This window comes from Hoplias malabaricus, chromosome 4 (assembly GCF_029633855.1).
Source record: "Hoplias malabaricus isolate fHopMal1 chromosome 4, fHopMal1.hap1, whole genome shotgun sequence".
In the NCBI taxonomy this organism is placed as follows: Eukaryota; Metazoa; Chordata; class Actinopteri; order Characiformes; family Erythrinidae; genus Hoplias; species Hoplias malabaricus.
This window is the reverse complement of record NC_089803.1, coordinates 63,067,242-63,095,146: the sequence shown is the minus strand read 5'-3', so window position 1 is coordinate 63,095,146 and position 27,905 is coordinate 63,067,242. Positions and strand designations below refer to the sequence as shown.

The 27,905-nt window shown below is 37.2% G+C and overlaps 1 protein-coding gene across 2 annotated transcripts; it reads right to left on the bottom strand.

The window, feature by feature from the left end:
* Nucleotides 1–2,781: 2,781 nt before the first annotated feature.
* kdm7aa (lysine (K)-specific demethylase 7Aa) lies at nt 2,782–20,521 on the bottom strand. Of its 2 annotated transcripts, none has more exons than XM_066668980.1 (18): nt 20,412–20,521; nt 14,192–14,277; nt 13,795–13,912; nt 13,175–13,335; nt 11,297–11,438; nt 10,706–10,892; nt 10,051–10,213; nt 7,965–8,052; nt 7,401–7,507; nt 6,877–6,968; nt 6,449–6,535; nt 5,760–6,035; nt 5,367–5,494; nt 4,595–4,767; nt 4,283–4,332; nt 3,975–4,099; nt 3,451–3,716; nt 2,782–3,153 (listed from the first exon to the last, which is right to left on the bottom strand). In XM_066668980.1, exons 1-18 carry the CDS (start codon nt 20,507–20,509, stop codon nt 3,059–3,061), a joined length of 2,442 nt encoding a protein of 813 aa, XP_066525077.1. In that variant the 5' UTR covers nt 20,510–20,521; the 3' UTR covers nt 2,782–3,058. The 2 variants fall into 2 exon arrangements, with proteins under 2 accessions (XP_066525077.1, XP_066525076.1); XM_066668979.1 differs by having other exon boundaries at nt 5,367–5,491.
* Between the last annotated feature and the right edge of the window lie 7,384 nt (nt 20,522–27,905).

Here is a 27,905-nt window from a genome sequence, read left to right as displayed (position 1 = left end):
TATCAAAGAACATGGTCAAACCTGGATATTCAAACAAAAGGAAGTGGAGTCTTTAAACTTAAAAACCTGCACATTTGTATCTATGTTCCCTGCTTTAACACACTGTTTATACTCAGGAAAAACTGAATATTTAACAGTGATCCAGTAAGACATGCCAAAATGTCAGTAAACAAAAAAAGTACTAAGCAATAGAGACAATCCATTAAAATTCATAGAGGATGAGACAGTGCTGGTGACTACATTAAAGATGGTACGTCGCTTGTTCCCTGAGAAACACTCTAAATCATTTTTTTTTTGTCTTCCATCAAAAACCATATAGCAACAACAAAAGGTTTATATATACTGGGACTTATCCCATTTTTTGGGTCCCCCACACTTTTTTCTCCTTCTTCCCCTTGAATAAGAGTGTTCAAAAAACAGGCAATTTCATTCAATTTGCATTTTCTGGGAGAATTTCTTGCAAAAAGCTGAATTAGAATCTTAGCATTTAACCAATTATCAAACAAACAAGACAACTAAACCTACAGAAACATTGCTTTAAAAATCTGCCTCTAAATTTCACATATATACACAAACAATTTATGGAAAAAAGAAAAAAGCCTTATTGCAGGAAGCACAATGTAATAAATCATTTTCTTTCAAGTTTTCTTAGAAATGAATAAGTTAACAGCCAACAGAAGAGAAAAAACATTACTAAAACACATTTATATATAAAATGAGGAAAACACTGGGAAAAAGAACAAATTAGGCAGGAAACTTATTTCTCCCTGAGCGTTTATGCTCCAACTAGTCCTTACAGTCTAAAACACAGTAGAATTAAGGCAGCACTGTCCACTTCAGCTCAAAAAAGACCGTTTAACACCAGTGTAATAACATTGTGCTTCTGTATTTTACCTCAATTGATCTTTATATTGGCCTTGATGGTAAATACAAAGTAGTAGAATCATCAGAGGTGGATAGAGGAGTCTAAAACCCCAGTAAATGTACTGTTACTTGAGTAAAATAAATTAAGTGAATTCCATTATAGACATTTGTTCAAATTGTACACTTGCATAATCTTTGTAAACTATGAAATGAAACTGGCTTAAACCGCAAAGAAATTACACTCACAAAAGGAATGTGACTAAATATGAATGCCAAATGGACCTGAATCCATAACCTTATTAATGTACTTAAAAAGAAACAAGCATCTCAATTTGAAAAAAACTCGATGTCTTACTTAAGGACATGGATGTGGGTGAGCATAAATAGTTACTACCAGTCTCTGATGATCACTGCCAAAAGATGTGAAATACTGATGTCAATTGACAATTACAATCTATGCCAAGCCTTGTGGGAGTACTGCCTCTCTCTCTCTCTCTCTCTCCCTCTCTCTCTCTCTCTCTCTATTAAAAAAAAAAAAAAAAAAAAAAGTCAATCCACACTGTACAATTATTGCTTTAAGGGGTTGAGAGGGGATAGTGTACAACCTACTAAATAAGTTCAGCACCATTTTGAAATTTAGGGGAAAAAACCCCAGGGCTGGTGTTTCCCAGACATTTTTTGAGATTAGATCATTTTCCCCTGCCAGTCTTAGGACTGGTCTTTTTAATTTATTATTATTATATTTAAAGTCCAGAATAAATACCAGCCCTCAGTCATTCAACCTCATCATTTCGCAGCCACAAACAGCTAAAAGGTAGTTAATATCTGGGGGGAGAGGAAAGCAAAAAAAACATGCTATGGCAAAGAAAATATACAAGAAAATCACCCTCAGCCCAAAAGCACCATTTTTTTGCTTTGCTACACAACTTTCTGGAGGTAGGAAGAAGGGAAAAAACCTACACACACATCTATAAAAGATTCTGAGCTCGCTGAATGAAAATACAAACAGCTTTGGCCATTCGAACAATAACAGTGAGCCTCTATGGATCTTAAACACAGTTTGTGAAGCAGAGGAAGCCTCTTAATCTTTAATAAAAAATTTTTAACACCTCAGAGAAAGCCTCTGTGCTTTGGACACCCATCCAGAAACTTTTGCCTACTTTTTCTTCATTTGTCCTGTGATTAAAAAAAAAAAAAAACAAATCCCTGCATGGTTATATTTCATACTGAGAAGGTGTTACAATATTTTGTGAGCTGTGAAGCAGTATGCTAGTGCTATTCAGATTTTGTCACCTTAACATGCACAAAAATGTGTTTTGGATACACTTGGCATAAACATGGTTCCATACAGCACTCCGAAAGGATTTTGGTGCTTCACAACTATGTCCTTGTTGTTTAAAGGAGCAAGCAGTCATTTTCCACAGTGATTCCTTTTCAATTTATAAAATAATTGTTATACTGACGTCTGTGAAGAGTTGGTGTGTTCTCCCTGTGTGGGTTTCCTCCGGGTGCTCCGGTTTCCTCCCACGGTCCAAAAACACACGTTGGTAGGTGGATTGGCGACTCAAAAGTGACCGTAGGTGTGAGTGAATGTGCTGCCCTGTGAAGGTCTGGCGCCCTCTCCAGGGTGTATTCCCGCCTTGTGCCCAATGATTCCAGGTAGGCTCTGGACCCACCGCGACCCTGAACTGGATAAGCGATTACAGATAATGAATGAATGTTATACTGACAACTAATGGCCTGGATGTATCAGAGATTCTGTACTAAACCCATTATAAAAATGACTGCCCCAATGTGGGAGACCTGCTCTAAGGAGCATAAACTGGTTTGTTCAGGGATTACAAAGGAATTTGACCGATGTCATGAGGGCTGCCTTTTACAAAACAATGAGGGGAGGAGGGGGAAGAAAAAGAGAAAAAAAAAAAAAACAAAAAAAAAAAAACAAATCTCAAATACTGTTTGCTACATTTTAGTGGTAAAATCACTAATTGCTCCTTTAAAAACACCAAATAGTATTAGTATATTAAAAAATGAAATGCTTGAAGCATTTTTTATTTTTACTATTAATCAAGCACAGAACCAATTTTTTTTTTAGAAAAACTTATTTAAATATTCACGGTTCTATTTAGAAACACTGCTTTAAGCAGGAATTAAGAGTGAAGAGAGAAAATGGGATGTTTGTTTTTGTTTAATGCTACACTAGCAAGGGTGTATGTGTGTGTCTGCTCATCTTCAGCAGCTTCCCCAATCTCTGCTTGGCAGTGGCCATGCCTTTTTTCGGACGCTTTCCTGCAAGAACACCACAAAAACAGCAAAAACTGTAAAATATCAAGGCTTTTTAAAAAAGGTACTACCAAGAAAGTATTAAAATAGTTTCTCTTCAGCACACTCATTTTTGTAAAATGTATTTAAAAAAAAGTAGCCCCTTATTATTTAGGCATTTTTCCATAGCTACATTAATCTTGTAACTCTTGTGCAAAATATAAGCAGAACTGAAGCAAAATCCACACAAGAGTCAGAGGTTTGAAAACAATTGAAGTGCAAAACTGTATCAAGCCTTTGAAAATTATACATTCAGTTCCTCACCTTTGGTGGCCTGGTTGCTGATGGGGCTGGGGTTGTGTGTGTGTCGTTTGGAGGGTTTAAGGGGAGGAGAAAGGGAGCTTTCACGGTATAAAAGCTCCTCTCTAGAGTGTCCTACTGCCCTACCTGGGCTCTCAGCCTCATCGCTGCTGCTAGCCTGGGTAGACCACCAGGACTTAGGGGAAAGAGACCCTTCAGGGCGCTGCTGAATCACACACACCACATTCGGCACACGCGTTTTTTCAGAGCTCTCTGAGGTATGCCTTTCTCTGAGATGACAAAAACATTTTAATTAGAAGCATTTCCAGGAGTGAATTACTCATTTAACCCTCCTAATAATTTTGGCAAAAAATATTTTAGTATATTTTAATATTTGCCCAAATAAAAACTTTACTAATTTCAGGTGATTTTCTTTTTTGAGATTAGTTTCATACACATTTATGTCATTGTAGAAGTAAATGAGTAAATCTGGACATACTTTTTAAAGAGGAAATTAAGTGGAGTGTTTGTATAATGAGCATTAGTACCGTTTGAGTGGTTTGTGGTGCTGGCTGTGAGATGATTGGTTTGCCGCACAGCTCCCTGAGCTTTTCCTCTTTCTCTTTACACACGCCTCCTCATCCTCTGAACTTCCTGAATCTGAGGAGTGCTTCTGTAGAGAAAAAGGCACACAGTAAAATCAATTCCAAGATTATTAACAATCAGTTTTTTACCAAACGTTCTTCAATTCAATTTAATACAATGTATTAGAATGTGAAATTGAATTGTTTTTATATGTAAAAATAAATTGTTCTGGCTGATTTGATAGTAAAAGTGTTTGTGCGTTTTCTGTCACCTCCAGCTTGCCTGACTCTGACTCTGAGCCCAGCATCTCTGTCCTGAGTTCTGCTCAAAGGAAAAGAGGAAAAATAAAAAAACCTGCACATGTTCATTTACATTTACTTCTTAACATTATAAAGCTAAGATACATTGTTTTTGTGGAGAATGATGGCTGCCAAAGTAGTATGGTTTCGCACCTTTTAATTGGTAGTGGAAGGCTGTGGCATCCATAGGGATTAAAAGGGACAATCTCCTGATAATGGGGCCAATATTTATGGCCCCACAGACTTATTTTAATGACCAAAACCAGAATTGAACCGTAACTCACTATCACAGGAGGATTCCTTGTGTCCCACAGTGCACCGAGTCTCTAAGCCTGTCCCCAAGCTCCCTGTTTTTACTCTCTCTTGTTGGCATGGTGATGCATCTTCTATCTTGATCTGGTGCTGATGGCATGACAGCGTCTTGTTGTCTGTCTCACGTTTCAGACGCAGCCTCTCTCTGTGAGAAGAGAACACCCAAAGTTTGGAGATTATATTCAGAGCAGTACTATTTTTAAAGGATATAACAATGCATTGTGATGTTGTAAAACTAGAAACCTGTGGAAAATGTGCATTGTATTTGACAATGCCTTGTAGAGAATGAATTATTATTCCAACAATTTTTCATTGCTGCTGAATTCCGGTCAAACCTTAATTTTTCCATGAAAATATTAGCCCATGAATGATCATGAACCCAGTGTTTTAAAATCAAATCACAACACTCCATTGTATTTTTAAATGTATAAATATATTTATACCCTAGGGTTTCCTCCCCTATCATTAGTCATTGTCAATTCCATCCCTATAAAAAGGTAATTTTGATGGATGTCAGGAAATGATCGAGAAACTTAACTGAAGAATATTGAACAGTTTAATTGATCTACATAATAATTATCAATTTTGAACCCAATATTGGGAACAGAATCAAGGGTGTATTTTTACACCCCTTCTATTTTAATAATCAGACTTATATTACTTAATATATTTCCTTATACATGACAAGTGATCCAGCTGCTTGTTTAAGGCTTTATGCAGCACTGAGCAGAGTGTACAACTTACCGTATGATTCGGCCGTTACACAGCACCAGACGAAGGGCGTTGTCATGGTCACACTTGACTGTTACAGCAGATGTCATAAAAATCTTTTTCAACTTCCTGTTCATCTTGGAGCTCAAGTCTGAACCCTGCTGAGAAAGGAAATGCATGCAAAAACGGGTTATTTTTTAATTTCTGATTTTCCTTTTTCTAAATCATTTGAAAATATCCTTCTCAATTTGAGAATACTGAATTCAAATAACATGGAAAACAAAATATGTACATTGACTGTACATTAAAGGTTCTCATTTATACATATAAACATACATAATTGTACATCTACAGATATTAAAGGGGTAAACTCTTATAGAATGACCACTAGTTGTAGGGCTACTCCATATGATCCAGTGTCCTCACCTGGTCTAGATGGCCAAGCTCCAACCTACGGAGAACTTCCCTGGTATGCAGCTCAAGGATGTCCAAGTTTGACTGAAGTTTAGGTCCATGGCGATGGTGACGATGGTGTCCATGATGAATATGATGATGATGACGACTATGATGATGATGATGGTGGTGATGATGATCACGGAGCCTTCGAGCTGCTCGTTTGGCTTGCTGTCGTCTCTCTAGACAGGAATTCCTTGAGAAGCACTCTGTGATTCCCTGAGATTTCACCAACTTGCTTGAGTCCCCCTGTGGAGCAGAGATACTGCCTGTCAAACAGCAGCTAAAATGAGCTGCATTTAAAAAGAACAACAACAAAAAGAAAAGCCCAATAAATACACAAATCTAACTGGGGGAACAGTTGGATTGGAGCATTTTCAATTGTTAAGTAAAAATATTTTTACATATATAAAATAGTGTTTATTGAGCAAGAGAAGTTGGCTTTTAAATCACCTGCCCTAGGACTACAGATGAAATGTTGATTAATGTACATTGTCTCTGACTATGTCCTTGACCATGAAAAACCATGAAAAATATTACAACTGATGAATAACAGATGCATGGGCAGTGATCAAGTATTCATTTAAAAAGTATTCGAATAAAAATTGATATTCAAACCTTTACATGATACTAGATTGTGTAGTACTACAGGGTTGACCTACCTCTAGGTGGCGTATCTCCTTGGTTAGCTCCTTGATGAGAAGGGTTGGCCTTATATTATCTGGAACCTCGCTGTTTGGTTCTGTTAACTAAGAAGCAAGAAAGAAAAAGACAAAATGTAAAGGGCAAATGATGGTGGGGTGGGGGTTTAAAAAAATAAATAAATAAATATTTATATATATATTTTTTACACAAGTATTGTACTGGATATATCATCATCATTTGTCCATTACAGGGTCACGGTTATACTGGATATGTATAATATTAATTGAACAGTGGGGGGAAAATATAATCTGAAATGAAAAAACATTCCCTATTGTACAACGTCTCATCAAACAAACATTTAGCCATCATACAAACAATGTGATTTCATGAGCAGAATGTGTCTGAGTATTTTTCCTGATGCTGAGGAGCCTGGTTCCTCTCTTACCTCTCTTCTCAGCCAGATCTTCAGTGCAGATATTAAAGCTTTCACTCCATCTACCAGATACTCCTGAGGCTGGCACTTATCCTCCCGCAAATCTGCACAAAGCAAACACCACAGATCAAATCAGTTTTGCAGAACTCATTACATACAGGCAGCATTTTCATAACCATCAGACAAAATCAAAAATGCATTGTCAATATATCTGCCCCAAGCATGATATTTTGCAGTTTAATCTACCAAAAAAAACCTGTAGCAGTGTAATTACAGTCAAATTTTCTTTTGAAATGAAGTGTATTAAGATTAGGTACAAGATACAAAAGCATTAGGGAGGTCTGGTACTGAAGGTCTAGATCAACACAAACAACACTCCAACTTATTTCAAAAGGTATTGGATGGGGCTCTATCTCCACACCCCAAGGCAGAGGCAATGATTCCTGTCTAAGTGACATTAGGCACTGGCCATTCAGATATTAAGAGTCATATGCAGCTACTGCAGAACATCAAATTTTGCAGCACAGGACACTCACCTCTCAGTGTTTCTAGAAGATTTTTTGCCACATACCAGGAAATGGCCTCAAAATACGGAAACTTAAATAGCTCTGGAGTCTTCAGCCGCCGCTCCATTTCATAACACCTGCATTACAACAACAGCAAGAATTCAAATTTCAGCTGGGGAGGTGTCAGGGGGATACTGCTTAGTATCGTTTATGCTGCAGCTAAACATAGTTCATTTTCTAAGCTAAATTAGGACAGAGAATCAGAACATGAATTCATTATTTGAGCTGCAGCTAATCTGATCAGAATCTACAAAAGAATGGGAGTTCAACCACAATGTAAATTGTGCCGTTTTGTTGTCAGTTTTGATTAGAAAACACCTTAAAAAGAGTAAAAGAAGAAGGTTTCTTGCTTAAATGTTATGTTTTTGGGGCAGGTGGTGCAGCTGTTACATGCTAGAATGCTTTATGTCCCATTATTATGTTCCCATACAAAGATACACAAATGCAGACACACAAGATTACTTAGGAAATAGCCCAGATATTATTCAGTACATTAATATGCCTATACTATAACTGAAAATTAAGATCTTTTACCTGAGCTGCATATCTATGTTTAAGTTGTGTAAGAAGTTGCCACCAAACGCCATGCTGTCTTGAGAAGTGAGCACAGCGTGGATCCAACCTGCAGGGGGCAGCATAGATAAATAATAAAAATAAATAAATAAATAAATAAATAAAAGCCTACAGACAAAATGCGTACAGACTGTCACCAGGTCCCTGTCATTGTCTGGTTTAAATGTGTATTGGGTTCAGAGTACAGACAGGCTGCTACATACCTACCTAAAACTGCTTGGTCACAGTGCTGTGAAATTGATCTCCATGAAAAACATGGGAGGATCTGGGGTAGTCTAAGATCACAATGCGCAATGCCAAGTATCAGATACAGGGGAGAAAAACCTCCCCCGGCACTAGATTGTGGAGCACAGGAACTGTGATCTTTGGAGTGATGTGGCACTAACAACTTCAGGGTTGTGTGGAAGAGGTGTTTGTCCTGTGCTGTGTAGTGTATGTGGTTTTGTTCTGACAATGAAGCTATGTCACAGATATACATAAATATGTTTATACATACAGTATACAAACAATAACACACAAAAAAGTGCCTACACTTTGTGAACATAATAATATTGTCTAAACATCTGCTATTTTATTTCTGTAGAATGTTTCTACAATATAAAATCAAATTGATTACACAAAAACTATAAACATTGTGTTCAAATCTGAGTTAACTGTTATCTTTACTAAAATCATTTTTTCAGTAATATACTGATATTGTAGAAACAATGTTTCCAACAGTACAAAGTAATTGTGTTTGTGAAAAACTACATTAAATGAATTCTAAATGCTCATCTAGGCATATAAACAGCAATAGTAAAATGATCGTTTATCCCACCCTTCACCTTCCTTTAATTGTGTGGTCACGGCAGAGTGGTTCCCTGCCCTATAAAGGCATGTCCAACCACTGTGAGATAAGGACAACTTTTATCTGCTGCTTAGTCTGCACTTTGGCTCTGTTACGTAAAAGTCACCCAGAGGAAATACTTCGAATTTTAATCTCACTCTTTTGAGTATCAGCTCCATTATGGCTGTAGTGCTGTTGTGCTGGTGTTTACACTGTTGCCTGGTAAACGGCTCTTACAGAGAGCCAAGATTTTCCAGGACACAGCTCCAGGAAGCTATCCAGATTGTTTCTTCTTGTACTATGTCAGGATTTTTTTTTTAATACAAAAGCACATGTGCTTTTTTTTTTTTTTGGTAAAAGGTTAACTGGGGCCGTACAACAAGTACTAACATTACACCCTCAGTGTAAATATATAATTAAGTTTCTGGCTTTTGTAATTTCTTTTTTAAAATGTATATATTAGTAAACATTCCCTGCAGCTTTCTTCATATGAAAATGCAATGTACGTGTAACACAATGAAAACTAGGACCTGAACACAACAAACTGTATTGTTCAATTGCTTAAAGATGGTGGTCAGTATCAACAAGAAAAAATTAAAAAATAAACAGAAAAATGACCAAAAGACGTGTAAGAAAGAGAAATAAATCTCAGTCTTTCCCTTTAAAGCTGTAGTAGGCAATTTGCCTTAAAAACAGTTTTTGTTATATTTATCAAAATAGTCTTTACATCTCTATAACAATTAGGGCTGTAAAAACCTTCCTGGATTGAGCAAAATGACTGGATAATTCACCTGCCTATCTACTACATCACACTGCCTCCATGCATATGCGGAGACTCACACGTGCAGCACTGCTAAACAAAGAATAGAAGGACAGAGGGAGAAAGCTTCCAACAAAAAGGGACTGGATGAAGACAGAGGGCAAACTAAAGTGAACACTGGTTTAGCTTTTGGGTGTCTTCTTACATGTGAATGAGACACGAGTTAGGTGGATGCTGTTTAAAGGTGAGGCATTGTGTTCTTCTCTGTGCACAATTTATCAAGCTGGGCCTTCCTGTGTTTAAGATGAGTGGATCAGATAAGTAGGGCTGAATGTAGGGGGTGGGATATTTTACGTTTACTACAAAACCACCTTCTCCAGCTTTAATATTAAACTGCATGGTAATAAGTATTAAATATGCATGTAAACATAAGCAGCAGTAAATACAGCTCTGATTCTTACCTGTAGGGAGCAGTACAGTAGTCCCTTGCTTCACCACACACTTATAACACTTGTCCACTTTTTCTCCAAAGAACACTTCACTTTGATTGGCAGACGAGCTCCATGACTCATATAGTGCAAGGTTAGCCTTAGTTGGCTCGATCAAGTAAAAAATCTTCTCTCCCTATACAGAGAAAGAACAAGTATTGATTATTTTCTTCTCTTGCCATAATCTTTATATGAGAGAGAGTTATTTTTAAACTTCATGTAGTGAGTTTTAAACAGAGCATGGATTGTTTATGATATGGTACAGTGTCCTAGACGGACTATTTTTTCATCCCTCAGAATACAAGTCTGTGACAAATGGAAGGTATGACAAAGCTGACATTAACTTCTATTTTTATGAAAGGCTATTTTTACGAAAAGTTTGGCTAAAACCTTTCCGTTTTTACATATTTTCCTCTCATTTTATGTATTCTAAATTTCACTTTCACCAAACCTCCCCCAGTCACACATCTATTATTATCACAATGCCACTGGAGATTAACATACATGGAGAACACTGACTGATCCATTTCTTCTATGTTAGCTAACAGATACTTAGAAGTGTCATATTTGCTCATTGAAAGCATAACATTTATTGACATTGACTGTGTTGTTGAGATCATGTTCTTACCCAGAGAACATGGTACCAGACAGAGGTTCCCCCAAAGTCGATGTGAAAGTCTGTGTAACTATTTTTCACCCCAGTCAGACAATATTTCTGAACAAAGGGTTTGGGAAAGAAGGAGTCATCTGGCCAGTAATTCTCCACCCATGACATTTTACGAGCAATTTCAGGAACCTCCACCAGCTCTGCCATCCTGCACAGATAAAAGCAACCACTTGACATTAGAATTAGATGAGGACTTCAGTTAATTAAACTTCTCTATGTTCTACTGCTTTTTCAGCCATAATTTTAGCTCCTAGGGTCCTAATAATTTTTAGAAAACTGTGAAATTTAACAGGCTTTGTAGATTATAGTCATTTTACACACAATGCAAATTGACAATTGCTTTTGTTTGTTGAACATTTAACTGTAGTGTGTATATATTTGCATACAAATGTAAATAAACAACTGTAGGTTAGTGATATATTTTCCCCATTCACCCTGGTATGTACACATCCCATTTTGTTGTTCAGAGTAACCCCAAAGTATAATTCCTGTTTACAGAGAAAAAGCTAAGACAATTTTTTACTGTTGTGCTTTTTGAGCAGGGACACTCACTTTGTATCAGAGAACTCCAGACTGATGAGGTTCAGCACTTTGGGTCGCTGTGGCTGGTAATAATACTTCACAAATTCACCCAGTTTCATCTTACTGTCTGCTTGTCGGGCAACATCGATCACATCGATTACTTTCTCTCCTCCTGCACAAAAAGAAAGAGGGAAAATTAAGCAAACTAGATATGCATAGCTAAATAACACAAGCTGACCATTTTTGTACAACACTGCATAGACCGAAACTTTCCAAGAGTAACTAAAAACCTTTTTTCCTTCGATGAAAGAATTCATTACTCATTCACCCTTGATTTTAAATGGTAGCATATTTTAGGACAGCAGTGTTACTGTTTTAACAAAATCTGGACAGTTTGTAAATATTTGCATTACTTCTACAGGCTTTGAAAGAAAGAAAGAAAACAGTACAAGAACTGCCCTTAGACCAGTAGTGGTTTATTTTGTGTGCGCCAATGCTTTTGTCCATCAAGCAAAACAAGGGGGCACAGTTCACAGCTGTCTGCTTAATTCTTGATACAGATAAGCAAACATACACACAAACCACCTGTTCCCATTCAAGCGAGCCCACCAGGGTTAAAGCTTAGTGGGGTGTGTGTATGGGGTAAACTGAGCTCTCTGATAGATTAGCTCTGAAACAGGAGCATGAGGAGAGTTAACAGAGCTTCAAAAGAGGTGAAACCAGTCAAGACAAACCCACTGACCCACCAGCAACAGGCTCAGCTTCAGAAACTCTGCCTAGATTTAAATGTAACTTGTGCTTTCTGAGACTACAAGGAAGTTTTACAAAATTTGTCTTTTCATGTGGGAGCATTATAAGAAAAATAAATATAAATATCTTCTTCTTATTATTAAACTGCTCCTATTATTTGATATATGATTACTTTCGCTGACCATAACTGTTTTCATCCCACCTTTCAACAACATACACCATGTTTTTAAATTACAGCAAGATCAGCTTGACTTTTAAAACTCATGTTTGTGTTTGCTGATTTTACTTTAATCTGTGTTTACCAGTCACATGAGGAGAGCTGTGTGAAACATGTACAGATTTTTGCATAGCCAAGTGCGAAATTCCATATTACATTAATAGGGAATAGAAATCAGTCTGTGATTTAACTTCAGACTTAAAGCTGGTTTCCCAGACAGGGATTAAAGTTTAGTCCTGGAATATAGCCTCCTTTCAAATGGAGGTAGGGAGAGGAAAACAAAAAAATTCGCAATTCAAAAGGCTGGGTAATCCAGCACTAGACTTAATCCTGGTCTAGGAAACCACCCCTTAACAGCATAAACACAATATGTTCCTCTGACAGATTCATGTCTGATGGCATGGAAGAAAAAAAAAAAAAAACTTAATACAGCAAAATTGCACTATATTTGCATAGTTGTGTAAGATATGGTCTACGTTCTCATGATCTGAGGACAAGCTTCGTGCTATTTATTAAGCAGGGTCACAGGAGGATGCATATATTTTAGACCCACATGAACTAATGCCTACCTATTACAGAAATATCAGTGATGCTTGTGTGACAAATGGTTTGGAGCCTATGGCAGGCAAAACAAGCCTTGCCTGGTCTTGCTGGACAAATTTATAAAGCAAAAGTGGATCTTTACATTGTGTAAGAATCATAATGAGTGGATCAATGGCTATAATCCAAAATGTTTTGCAATGTTTTTTAGGGTGTGTAGCAAGAGCATGTGCATTTTTTTTTACACAGTGGGAGCGTTTATCCTATGCAGCTTTACCAACAAGCTGATAGGCTCTTATTTATGGGAGATTCTTTTCCAGCATGTTGAATGTTATGAGATTTTCCATTAATTTTGAAAAAGTGAACTGTCTCCTCCTCTTTAATGAGCAATCAGTACTTACCCACATACTTCTCCACGTCTCTGAGGGAGAAGGATATTGGTGGCAGTTTAAGTCCCAGTCCTTCCATATCGAACACGGCTATTGGATAATGGAAGCCCTCAGCCTCCAGGTAGTGTTGTGTGACCTGGCTGCCCTTCATCTCCATCAGAATTTCATCAGCGCTGCAATGTGTAACAGACAAAGGAGGAATTACAAAGTGTACACAAACTCAATAATTTTAATTACATAAAACTCATGTGCAAAATTTTGGTAAAATCATGTTAATGATTTAAGTGAAATGTTATACACCTCAGAGTATTGTTTGGACAAATATTTCTTGACAAACACACTTTTGTGTGGTGACTGGTTTAAAAGACTGGTTGCGTAAAAGAGAAAAGGTAATTAGATGCTTAATATGGTTTGGGGGCAGCCAGGGCCTAATGGTTAGAGAAGTAAGCTTGGGACTGGATGGTTGCCAGTTTTATCTCCACAACTGGCAGAATAGCTGCCTACTGCTCTGGTTATGTATGCACCACCTATAACGGGCTAAATAAGTAAGACACGTTCAATTGTACGTTTTACAAAACAAACAATTGCACATATATTTGATGCTGGATAAAATTTTGGATGAATGGATTTACCTGGGGAAAGTTCTGGCCTGGAGTTCTTGTATAAAGACAGCAGTACCAGCCTGAACTGGTAGAGCACCATCATCCAACTCAGTGTAATCATGCCTGTGCCAGTTATTACGCTTCTTCACTGTATTTGAGAGAGAAAATATATGCATGTAGCAGAAACATATTTTGTATAAAGAAAGATAGAAAGAAAGGAATGATAAATTATGGAGCAAGAAAATGACAATACAATGAAAAGGATCAGGGAAAGGGAAAAAATAACATTGAGAACAGAAAATAATTAAAGCAAAGAGCATGTTAAAAGAAAAGCAAAATGCATAGTAAAGTGAAAAAGGAATGTGAAAATAAAAATAGAAAAAAGAACATGGACTTCCAGGAAAAACAGAATGAAGAATTAACTGACTGTGTGAGGGTCCATGGATGGGCTGACAGTTAGGGCAGTGGTAGACATCAATATCCGCCGCATAGTGTTCCTCCACCTGAACACAACTACAAAAAACACAAGCAAAAACAACACTCAGTCTCAGTCTCCACACACTTTTGTACAAAACCAAATAAAAACATGAATGGATTTCATCCCGCATTTGTCAACAATGTTGTGAGTTGAGGGGGAATCGTCAACTGAAAGAGTTTAAAAGAGCAAGACGACATTTTCTCCAAATCAAAATATTACCAAAGAGATTCACAGAGATCCAGCAAAGACTCATAATCACTAATACTAGCATAACATCAGTGCTGCCTTTTCATATGCTCCAGTGACAACCCCACTTCCAATGAAGTTGGGACATTGTGTAAAACATAAATAAAAACAGAAAAAAATGATTTGCAAATCCTTTTCAACTTATATTCAAACAAACACACTACAAAGACAAGATATTTAATGTTCAAACTGATAAATTTCACCCATTTTGAATTTGAGGCCTGCAACATGTTCCAAAAAATTTGGGAGAATGGGATGTTTACCACCTAAAAAGCATTTGGGAACTGAGGACACTAATTGTTGAAGCTTTGTAGGTGGAATTCTTTCCCATTCTTGCTTTTACTACGAAGCCACGCTATTGTAACGCTGTTGAATGTGGCCTGGCATTGTCTTGCTGAAATAAGCAGGGGCATCCCTGAAAGAGATACTGCTTGGATGGCAGCATGTTGCTCCAAAACCTGAATGTACCTTTCATCATTAAATGGTACCTTCACAGATGTGCAAGTTACCCATGCCATGGGCACTAACACCCCCATACCATCAGAGATGCTGGCTTTTTAACTTTGCACTGATAACAATCCAGACAGTCCTTTTCCTCTTTGGCCTGGAGGACACGACGTCCATGATTTTCAAAAACAATTGGAAACATGGACTCGTCAGAACACAGGACACATTTACACTTTGCGTCAGTCCTTCTCAGATGAGCTCGGGCCCAGAGAAGCCGAACGTGTTTCAGGGGCGGGGGTGGGGTGAGCTCTCGCCCCTCGCTGCCGTTGTATGCTTAGCTGAACCTGTGTGTGCTTTTAGGTCCTTTACACCTTTATTTGCTAAACAAAACATGGGAATGTTTTTTAATTCATCCGAGAACTTACATTTACGTTTCGGCATAGCTTCTCCAGGTGAGGGTAGGTACATGAGCTTTGCCTGACGTAAACAAGGACTACTGACGTGCAGACTGACCAATTAAGTGTTTACATAGAAAATTTTTCGACCAATAACGGCAGTTCTACAGTTAGACCGTCCAGTCCGAAAGTTTTAGGCTACTTCACCACGCCCCCTTCTCACTCAAGCGAACCAAACGGAGTAGGGGAGGTCAGGACTAGTTTGTGAACGAAACGCTTCTCGAAATTCTATGTAAACTCTAGAAAAACAAAATCCTGGACGTTTGTGAAATTCCGCCCGGACATTTTTTTAAGTCTAAAAAAAGGACATGTCCAGGTAAAAGAGGATGTCTGGTCACCCTAGTGTTGCATGCCTCAATTTAAAAATGAGTGAATATTTGCCAAAAAAAAAAAAAAAAAATTAAGTTTATCCATTTGAACATTACATATCTTTTACGTCTTTAATACGTCTTTGCAGTGTATTCAATTGAATACAGGTTGAAAAGTATTTGCAAATCATCATACTCTGTTTTTATTTATATTTTACACAATGTCCCAAATTCATTGGAATTGGGGTTGTAGAATACACGATACAAATCAGAAACATGTGACAAAATAAAATAAATATTTGATTCATAAAATGTAAATGATCTTCCAAATAATCTAGCAGCCCTCCAGCTGAGGTCATTTTTCAGATTTAAGCCACTGATTATGCAGTCCGGAACCCAAATGACGTAGTGATGATCATCTGTCATAAAGTGCACTTTGACAAGAACTCTCTACCACAGCATTCTGAAACACTGCCATGTGTTTTCATGCCCACAACACTGACGTCTGATGATGCTGTCCTTGAGGAGTTTTGTTACAACTATTCACCTCTCATCATCCCACTATTACCACACAACCAAGCCACGACCTCCATCGCTCTCATTCCTGACGTTTACATCAGAGTTGCTGTAGACTTTGTGAATTCATTTTGTTTGTTTGTGTTCTGACAGGTAGAGAGAGAGAGAGAGAGAGAGAGAGAGAGAGAGAAGACAGAGAGCTGCACTTACTGCTAATTAACACAAACCCATGTGGAACAATACAACCACAGCCTTGCTTCAGTCTCAACACCCTGAATAAAACAAAATACAGTGCATTTTCACCACGGAAACACTGTAAGGTGTTCACAATTTTTTTGTTGGCCTATTTCATTTCTGAAAATCTGAAGAAAAAAACTGAAAAACAGTTAAAAGCTGTGTAGAGTATGGGCCAATTATCTGTGACAGTGTTTTTTGGGGTGTTAAACCCAGCAGGTTCCTGTAGCTATAGAGTTGAAAAGTGAGAGAGAGGGGCTTTGAAGATGGGTTCAACAAGCTGCAGTCTGAGCTTTGATCTTTCAGTCACACAGCAAAGCACTGGCTTCATTCGGACGCCTACATTTTAAGAGATCTCCACTGAACGTCAGAGAACTGTATTAAAGAGACAATATTAAATCAGATACGTAGACAATTCTAGTTATAAAATGATCACTTAATTTAAACAGATTGGGGTGTAATAGATTATTATTATTACTACTAGTAGTATTTGGTTTAGTCACAGACACCTGAACCTTTCATTGACCTACAAAAAGACTAAGAAAATATTTGTGCTTGATACCTGCAACACATGCCTGTTGGGACAGAGGCATGTTTACTACTGGGTCACATTTCCTCTAATTATACTATTTAATGTGAAGATAATAATTGCTGCAGTTCTGCACATGGAAAGTTTGCCATTCAGGTAGCATCTTTTGATGCAGCTGTGGACTGCATTAAGTGAACAGCTATATTCAAATTACTGCTGAGACCACATAGCTATATTTACGACAACAGCTTAGCATTTTCTAATACAATGCAATTGACGTTCAAAAAGTTTCCAACGTGGCCCCACACAGACTGAGGTTTCTCAGGATTTCTTTAATTATTTCACATTATGTCTTTTGTTGACAAATCCTCTCATAAGGTTTGGCCCCATATTTTCAACCATGACCCATTTTTACACGCAAAGGCTGAGTCTTTGGCAGATGAACCTCATCATTGATACACAGTGCCTACAGCCAGTGGAGTGTGCTGGATTGAGCATATTTTCCCACAACTTCATCTCACTCGTGTTCCCATTCCATATACTCACCCACATTTCCTTATTCCCTCAGGATGGAGAGAATAAGAGGAAGCATGGCAGGATCGTGCTTGGAAAAGGAAAGTTCCAAGTAAAGATATCATGAATATGTAAAATGAAAAAAATGCAAATAGATATTTCCACCTAACTATTCAGCCATATATATCAGTCTTATACTGACTATAAATATATATACTAAAAAAAATCATTCAGGTATTCATGCTTTGGGCTTTTTACTCACAAGAGATTTATCTTCTCTAATTCCAGGCACTAAAGTAATGAGAAGAAAACACAGATCTAGAAGATGTGATGTAAAATTGTGCAGAAAACTATTTATCCATCATTGTTCTTGCCCACTCTCCATACATTTTCTTATCTCAGATCTCCTCATAATAAAGACAAAGATAGAATTATTTTGAGATACTCGTCTAATTTATAGTATTCATGAAAAGGTAAGTAATTATTTATAGGATGCTAATCCACAAATATGCCAAACTGGATAGTAATAAGTAGCTGACTAAATGACAGTGTGTTATCACTTTTTTTTTTAATCACACTTCAATCATTGTGCTGATTTTGTACTATTGTTTTAAGGTGAAAGCATCATGATGTTATATGGCTGCTGTTATTCTGTTTCTATTTCCTCTGAAGAATACCACATCTAAAATCAGGTCAGTGTGCCAGTACGTTTCCTCTGACACACAAAGTAGAAACGTAGCCCTATAGATGTAACCACTGCATTCAATGTTTTTTTCCCATTGTTTTAATATTAAAATTTATTCAATTGTCTGTTTATTTTAACATTTCTCTGATTTATTTTCCTTCCTTTATGTTTTAATACTCAGAAATGCTATTTTAATGTAATATTATATTTTGCCTCCATCTATTATTCATTGTTTAATTTACATTGAAAAATACACAGTCATATCAGAATATTTACTCCACTTTCTTGTTTCAACAGTAACTCTCCATTCTCTCAGCTCCGCTGACCATAAAGGAGCACTTTGATGTTCTATAATCACAGACAGCAGTCCTTCTGTTGTGCATACTTTGTACATGTTGTACATGTAATCACAATTATCCAGCCAACAGCTAACATAGGACAACAGCTACAAGGTGGACCAACAAGGTAGGTGCATCTAACAGGATGGACAGTCTTTGAAAACTCCAGCTGCACTGCTGTGTCCAACACTCTCGTGCCAGCACAACACACACCACCACAATGTCAGTGTCACTGCAGAGCTGAGCATGATCCTTCACCCAAATCAAACCTGATCTGTAGAGGTCCTGTGGGTATCCTAACCACTGAACAACAAGTGAAAAAAACAAACAAAATCTGCAGAGCACCATATGAAATACAGTCTGAAATGGTGTAATTTGTGTCTGTAAGTGCTCCTGCGCACAGTGGAGCTGAGAGAATGCATAGTGAGTGTAGAAACATGGTGGTGTACTTAATATTCTGTGATTCTAATTTTTGGAAATATAAGGTAAAAAATGAGCATGGCATAGTTTATGTAGGAAATGAGATCTTTGGTTTTCCATTCCATGTCTTATTCCATTAAATACTGGGTAAATGGTTGCAGAACCAGCTCCTCTGTTCATAAGGCAGAATGTTTTCATTTATTAAACACAATAAATGACTATGTCAGCAAGTCCAAACCAGTATGACAGAACAGGATAGACAATTTGGGGATGCAGAAAAAAGGCTCAGACTCAAACTTAAGCATAATTTCTCAAATTAAAACTCAAATGTGGCACTGTTTAAATAGTCCAATTTAATTTTCAGTTTAAAAGACCAATTTAAGATGTACAGTCAATTTAATGGTCAAGTTAAAATTTCTGTGAGATTTAAGATTAAGTTTAAACATCCAGTTTAATCCCCAATGTGAATTATTATAAATGTCCATTCAGTGCACAGTCTAAGAATGCACTCGGTTTAAATGACCTGTTTAAAGCTAAATTGTCTAGATTAAATGCCCAGTCACAAAAACAAAGTCCCTCGTAAATCTCTGTTTCAACACACATCAGACACCTGTCCAACTCGTCAAAGTAACCATCAAAACACATTAGCCCTGAGGATTAGTATAATATCAACAATGAGATATTAAATTCAGTTTTGAATTCGCACAACATTCAAGTTCAATTAAAACATTTAAATGTAAGGTTCAAATACTTAGTTAAAATGTGCAGTTTAATGGTCTTGTTTAAATATCCAGTCTCAAATATCTATTATAAGACACCATGCCCAGTATAAATGTATCCTTTAAACATCTTATTTTAACATCACTTGAAAGGGTCAACATAAATTAACTGGTAAAATAGTTTAAAAACAGCAGTTAAATGACTAATTAAGAAAAAGAATCTGATTAATAGATGTCCAGTTTAAATGCCCAGTTTAAATGGCCGGCTTAAAGGGCCAGCACCCCAACAAGGGCTTTTGTAACTGGGAACAACTTTCAAACACAAAGGGCAAACAGCGACAAGCAGAGGGACTTAATTGAAGCTATAATCGTTCAAAGTTGTTCAATTCCTGGCAGACTGATATCTGACGAACAGAAAATCTGCGTTATTTGACGTTACATAGCACAGCAATGTTAACGTTAGGCTACTACAACAAACCCAAACTCGGAGATGTTTCTATTAAGCTAAATACTTAAATTCGACTGGACCTTAACAACACGACACTTAGTATTCAGAAATAAAATTGTTGAGCAATATTTTCCCTCAAAAAACTATAATCTAAAATGAATTTGTTCACACACTATTCGATATGACAGTCACAATCTAAGCGCCTAAAGATTAGTCACTTCGGCCACAACTCTACATATTTAAAATAAAATCGGCGAATTCTGTCATTAGAGACAATGCTGTATCGCTTGGGAATTGAATGAACTACTTACCTGCCATGAAACCAATCTTTACAGATGTCGCATTCGATCATAAAGCGGCTAAAATCATAGCGCTGCCGGCAGACACAGTATAGCTGGGCAGCCGCCATCTTCTACTGTCTCTCTACCATCGCCGAGCGCAGGTTTAACGTTCACGGAAAAAACCGAAGGACGACGCAAAGAAACCGAAGGGAAACGAAAGGAAGCGGAAAGTCCCGAAATAGTCAATGACGACGTGCGGAAACGAAGCTGCCCATATTTAGGTGGTGTTGTTTTTTGCATCACTTTATAATTTTAGAAAGAGGTTATTTTTGAGGATATTTCAGTGACCACCGATTATATATTTAGCCCCCTAAAACACGTAATAATTATTTAATAATATGAATATCTTCCGTTGAAAAATATGACAGTATTATAAAGCAATGTGCCACAATGTGCTTTTCTGGGCATTTCCTGAGTATTTCCAGTATTTCAGCAGACAGCAGCTGTGATGCATATCGTAAGACATTGTAACTATGTCAGTATTAGAGGTAAATGTATTTAGTGACATTTATATGGTATTAGTAAATATAAATATAGTCATATATATTTTTCATGCGTTATTTACCAAGATCATTAACAGAATTTAAAACTGCGATTTACAGAACACAAGTCGACGATATGCGATAGTTGCCGGAAAAAGCCGAGAGCACGAGACAACGCCGAAATTAGGTGGAAAATACCGAAAAACTCAGTGAGGCAAACGGAGGAATCCAAAGAAAAAACAATGGACTGTACTTATTTTCCTGATCCCGACCACTGATTTATGATTAAGCAGCAGTTTATATTGTTGATAAAATTAAATAAGTGTATTTTCCTATAGACAACAAAGAATTACAATATTGTGGACACGCGGGTCTGTAAGGTACCTAACTCCGCACAGGCTTTTACCTCTACAAGCTTTCAGCTACTTATGATGGATTTGAGATGATTACAGAAGTACTGAATAGTGTTAATCCACCATAAAAGACCTTTCTCCATGTGTTATAATGGTATTGTGTTGTATAAAAGATGCTCAGCGCGTGTTGAACGTGTCGTACGTGCAGAAGAGCCCCGCCTCTCCATCTGCACGCGCACGCGCACACACGCACACGCCAATATAGCGCATCAAATCAAGGTGAATTTAACGCAGCATTACACACCCAATCATTGTAAAGAAGGAAAATAATAATAAAAAAATTATGAATTAAATAGTACTAATTAAATGATATTTACAAGCTGTAAAACAATCTAGACACATAATAAAATACACGTAACGTGATATTTACAAAAATGCATTCTTCAAAAATAATCACACTTGATTAAAAATAGTGAATAATACAAATACACGTTTTTCGTGGAGTTAGGACGACATCTAGCGGAGTGTATTCGCAGTGCATCTATAGAACCCCCAAAGTATTTTATGTTGTAAAATAAATTAAAAATATAAATTGTCAATGAATGTATTCTATGGAATATTATTGCATGTTAACGTATTCCTGTATTGTGTTCACATAAAATATCATTCACAGACTAAAGCATATTTTCTATATGAATAAAGCAATTCTCAATCAGTTGCTCATTTGATAGATATACAGAACCTGTCATCCCATCCTTATACTGGGGCGTATTTAAAGACAGAAAGACAGAAAGACAGAAAGAAAGAAAGAAAGAAAGAAAGAAAGAAAAATTTTTGATTTTTGTTTTTATTTGTATGTGACAGCAGACACCAGAGGGCGGTATTGCACCGTTAAAGAGTTGAGATCATTAAGTAAGATAAAATAAGCTAACAATCTTCTTGTTATATAGAGAGCCTTATAATAAATGCCTTTGCTGTAGATTATGAGTGTGTCAAGTGTCTGTCAAGACCTATTTAGAATATGTTTGAAGAAAGGAAACCATATTTCTAAAATACAGCTGCCAGCACCTCTACTTTATTAATGGGACCCATAAAAACCACACAAGACCCCATACATCAAACCACAACTTTATCTGTCAGATAAACAGCTTGAATTTAATTTGTAATGTTAATAGTACTCCAGACTGGAGTAAATCTGTTGCTCTGTATGTATTGTTTGCCCCCTAAAATAAGCAACTTCAACCTATACCTTTTTGGTCAATACTTGCTTTTTTTCACATGCCTTGAAGTTCAATCTTTTTTTTTGTTCGTTTTAATTATTGTTTATTTTCTTGTTATTTATGTATGTGTATATATATTTTGTGAAATACAAAAATAAATATGAATCAGACACATCAGAGCTGCAGGACAGAGAATGGTCCACAAACCAAAACTAGCAACAACCAAGCTATTGTGTATGCCTTTACATCTACAAGGTGGACCAAGAGGTAGGTGCATCTAATAGAGTGAATAGTGAGTGGATAATGTTAAAAGTCGAGCAGCACTGCTGTGTCTGATCCACTCATGCTAGCACAACACGCACTAACACACCCCCAGTACGTTGTCAGTGTCACTGCAACGCTGAGAATGATCCACTACCCAAATAATACCTGCTGGTCAGAGAATGGACAGTGAGTATAGAAATAAGGAGGTAGTCATGATGTTATGATAGATTGGTATATATATATATACTTACATATTGCACATGTCTCCCATTTATTATTTATAAAGCTATGTGTGTGTTTGTTTATTTATTTAGAGTATATATATAGTTTAGTAAATCCGGAGACAATTGAGCTATATATATATTTTTGCTCCTGTAGTTTAGTTTAATTTTGCCCTCATTTCAAAACACAATCTGATGTACCCCCCCCCCACCCACACACATTCTCACACAGTTTGGCAGCTGTAATAGATGTCCATATGGTCGAAAACTGCTCTCTTTGAAAATCCATTGAAGGAATGTGTCTCCTTTAAAGACAAAACTACAGGAAAAGACTATGGCACATTAAAGTAAGTTCAAAGGCACAGATAGGCATTAACCATTCTCTTTCTTCTTCTCTATTTCTCTTTTTCCCCACACATATACACAAAGAACAGTGCAACAGTTATGTAGAAATTAAGAATCCTGTAAGCTGGCCACATGCCCATATTAGAAAGTCAGGGTCTAAACTGGATTTTTTGGTAACAGACATGAAGAGTATTTTAGAAAATCACTGCTATTATGTCCTGTAATAAATCTGTCTGCATTTTTGTCCCTCCACTGTAGGGTAGAAAAATATGAGTGACTAAAGTCTACATTAAAGGGAATTTGAGAATTTTTCTAAAATCTACATTAAAGGGAACATCTACGATTTTGGAGAAACACAGCTCAAAGCTTCACCTCTTTCAAGGTTCTATGGCATGTCTGAGGGATAATGACTGTTGTTAGTACATGGATGCAGTTCAACTTGTTTGAAATACCACAGGAACTCATTTGTAACTCGAGCTGTTTAGTTTTGTAGCACTTTGGGTAATGAAATTAGCCGTCTCCGGAGTTTGGAAACCTTTCCAGCTTGAGTGATCTGAAACAGCAAATATAATCAATTTTACCCACATGTGGATTACAGGAATAGAGCAATCCTCATTTCGGTTTGTGCTTTTCAATTTTTGGAGTTTTGTCCGTTGTCTAAACAACTCCAGATGCCTCTGCCATGAGCACAGAGAGAGAGAAAAACTAGCACACCAGACCAAGCCAGTTAGGTTTTTCATTCATTTACGGACACTTGGGCTTTGTAAACACATTAGACCAGCTTCCAGCACATGAACAGACCTGAGAGCTAGCGAATACAGAAATTAAAAGATAGGAATAAAACAGGAGCAAGAAGGAACACCTGTTACACACTGATCTAAAAAGCAAGCTTTTTCACAGTTAGGGGCATGAACCTAAGTGTGCTTTTAGATCCTTTACACCTTTATTACACATGGGAAAACATGGGAATTTTATTTTAATTCATCTGAAAACTTACATTTATGTTTCGGCATAGCTGCTCGAGATGAGGGTAGGTACAGGAGCTTTGCCTGACGTAAACAAGGACTACTGACGTGCAGACTGACCAATTAAATGTTCACAGAGAAGGTTATCGACCAATGACGGTAGCGCTACAGTCAGACCGTCCAATCAGAAGATTTTAGGCTACTTCACCACGCCCCCTTCTCACTCAAGCGAACCAAACGGAGTAGGGGAGGGCGGGTGTATTAATGACTGTAACTGGTTTGTATATATATTAACAATCACTTCAGGGGTCGGGTCAGGTTATCGACCAATAACGGTAGCTCTACAATCAGACCGTCCAATCTGAAGATTGTAGGCTACTTCACCACGCCCCCTTCTCACTCAAGCGAACCAAACGGAGTAGGGGAGGGCGGGACTAATTTGTGAACAAAACGCTTCTTGAAATTCTATGTGAGCTCTAGAAAAACAAAATGCCGGACGTTTGTGAAATTCCGGCCGGACATTTTTTTAAGTCTAAAAAAGAGGACATGTCCGGGTAAAAGAGGACGTCTGGTCACCCTAGTCTATAAACACGTCACGTAACATGACATTCAGCTACTTTAAGACTATTTTAAACTAACTGCCTGATTAATACTCTTCATAAGCAGGTCTTCACTTCGCCCATGTAATGTATTATTCTTGAGTTATTTTTTTAGATTTCCCTTTATTTGTTTTGTTCATGTTCTTATGTCTGGTCTCTAGAGAACAACACAGTTCATGCCCTCAGCCTCACAGCAGAGGTTACCTTGAGCAAGCACCCTAAACCCCAACTGCTCCTTGGACACTGAATGGCTGCCTGCCACACACACAAGGGTCCATTGCAATGGGAGTGATTAACTTTGTAAAGTTAAACACACTTTGAAAGATGGGATTTGGCCCCTTGCAGCCAGCCTCAGTCCTTAGGCCTCAGACTATGAGCAGGGGGCTGTTCTACAAAGAAAGACTTATGAATTAACTAAAAGAATTAAGCTCGGATCTGAGAACTGTCTAATAGGAAAGTCCCTCAGCTATTTTCCATATGTCATCTTGCGTCATCTAAACAGAGAAATCCTGCTGTATAAATCATCTTTGTCTTCCCCAAATTCAAATTATATGCTGACTTCATATGATATAGGAATTATCATAAGAGATTGTAGAGAACTCTATTCTGCAAAACTTAATGCACAATTACTGTTTATTTATAAATCCCAATTCTTCCTAATGATCAAGTTTAGCAACTTTAAGGTGGTTTAATACGGGTTGCACTGAAGCACCTGTATCTGAGCCTGTAGTCACCATACTTAGTAGTGCATAACAGAGGCATATAAAGCCCCAACCAGCAGTTGGACTTGGATCATATGTCCAGAACTAAACATCCAACACCTGTGCCTGTTAAAGTCAAACGAATCCTCACAGGACATTTGTTCAAATGTCTTTAATTCAGAACCCTTGAGTCATCTTGGTCATCTCCTGCACCTGGAAATGCTTGAAAGTGTATTTGTTCTCTTTCCCTATAGCGAAATATTGAGAATAGAAGTTTAATCCAAACATATATCGTATTTGCCCTTGGTGTTGTGTGAATGAATCTCAGAAAATTAGATTCAACCCTAATTTGATAGGGTTTGGTGTCTCTCATCTTCCTCTTGACAACACTCTATAGATTCTCTGTGGGGTTTAGGTCACGCCTTGTGAATCTTCCCTAAATTTGTGAATGGACTTTTCTTGACAATCCTTTCAAGGCTGTGGTTATCCCTGCTGCTTGTGCACCTTTTCCTATCACACATTTTCCTTCCACTCAACTTTCCATTAATATACTTGGATACAGCAGGAGGGTGTCAATGACTGCCTTCTGGACATCTGTCAAGTCAGCAGTCTTCCTCAAGATTGTGTAGCCCAGGAAAGACTTAGGAAACCTTTGCAGGTGTTTTGTGTTGATTATTCTAATTTTCTGAGATAGTGACTTTTGGCTTTTTATTGGCTGTAAGCCATAATTAACAACATTAAAAGCAACAAATGCTTGAAATAGATCACTCTGTTTTTAATGAATCTATATAATATGAGTTTCTTCTGAGTGACATTAAATTACATCAATACTTCTACAGCACTAAGTTTCATGCTAGTATAAACAGCATTCATTTATCCACTGCTGATGGATTTTATGGATCAAGGGAGATTGGATTTAGATGGTGCTTACTGTCCAACACTCAAGTATTTATCAGACTATGAAGCCTTAACTCACTCAGACACTTTAAAATGCTGAGGATGGAATATATTCATTTATTAATGATGAGATTTACACTGAGTGACTGAACCTGGAGCAGGAGACTCTCTGAGTGAAAAGCTTGAAGTATTTTGTTTTATTGCTACAGCATCATTGAGATGAGCTGGATTTATAGTGCCCTATAAAATCAGGCTGTCTTGATCAAGGGATGCTTTTTCTTTCAATGACATGTTATAACCAACAGAGTATCACTTATGTTCATTGCTATGGCCCCTATGTCATTCCTACAGCAAATGTCCTCATAATGTCTAATGCATAATGTTATGCGGTGGACTGAAATAGAATATCAATGATTATTAAGGAGACATATACACTATATTTTATGGGCAATATGTCAGACACTGCAGGATCAGGCGTTTAGATGGAAATACTGACACAGATTTAAATTGTTTAGCATCACTAATTGTTCTATGATTATGTGATATCCAACACAGCTTGCCATGAATATATCATTGTATGTATGTATCATTGATGTATGAAATCAGTCTGATTTGTACATACTGATTTAAGTTGAAGAGTTTTCTCTTTATGCTGTTATTTGCTGATATTATTGATAACATACAACCCTCACCCCACCCCCCACCCACACAAACACACATCTTTAAACTGTATCTTTCTAATGAGAACCAGTTGTTAAAGAACAGTGTAGGCTACAGCTAACCTTCTAATTTTGCACCGAAACAGCACATTATAAAATCATATTCCATAAGATCATATTTGACCTGCAGCCAGTTGCACCACTGATTTTGTTATATATTATAGCATTTTATTATAAACCAAAAGGATTGCTGGATGTTGTACGATGTTCCACTGCATACAATACAACTTTTTCATTACTCATGTAACTTTTGACCAGTTGCTTTTTTTTTTAATTAAAAGGTTTGTTTACTTTAAGTGTAGTCACTGCTTTACCTAAATTGCAATACTGATAGTTGAGATACGTGTACTCTCCTCTTACAGAGGTCGATTTGACCTGAGAGGATTTAGGTTAATGGAAATGAATCCTTTAGATGTGAACAGAATTACATTAGCATGACTTCACCTTAATTACCTTAGACACATCTTCGTTGTGGTTAAGGGTCCCTCAGTGCACTTGGTTTAATACAAGAGGGCTTCACACAAACACACACACACACACACACACACACACACACACACACACAAAGAGAAAGGTTTTAAGGCTATTGATTGAGGTTGAAGTCATTTTGAACTTAGCAAGTGGAGGTTGTTAAGAGTCGTCATTAAACTCATAAAGTTGATTGAGTTTTGTGAGGTCAGACTCACTTTACTAATTAC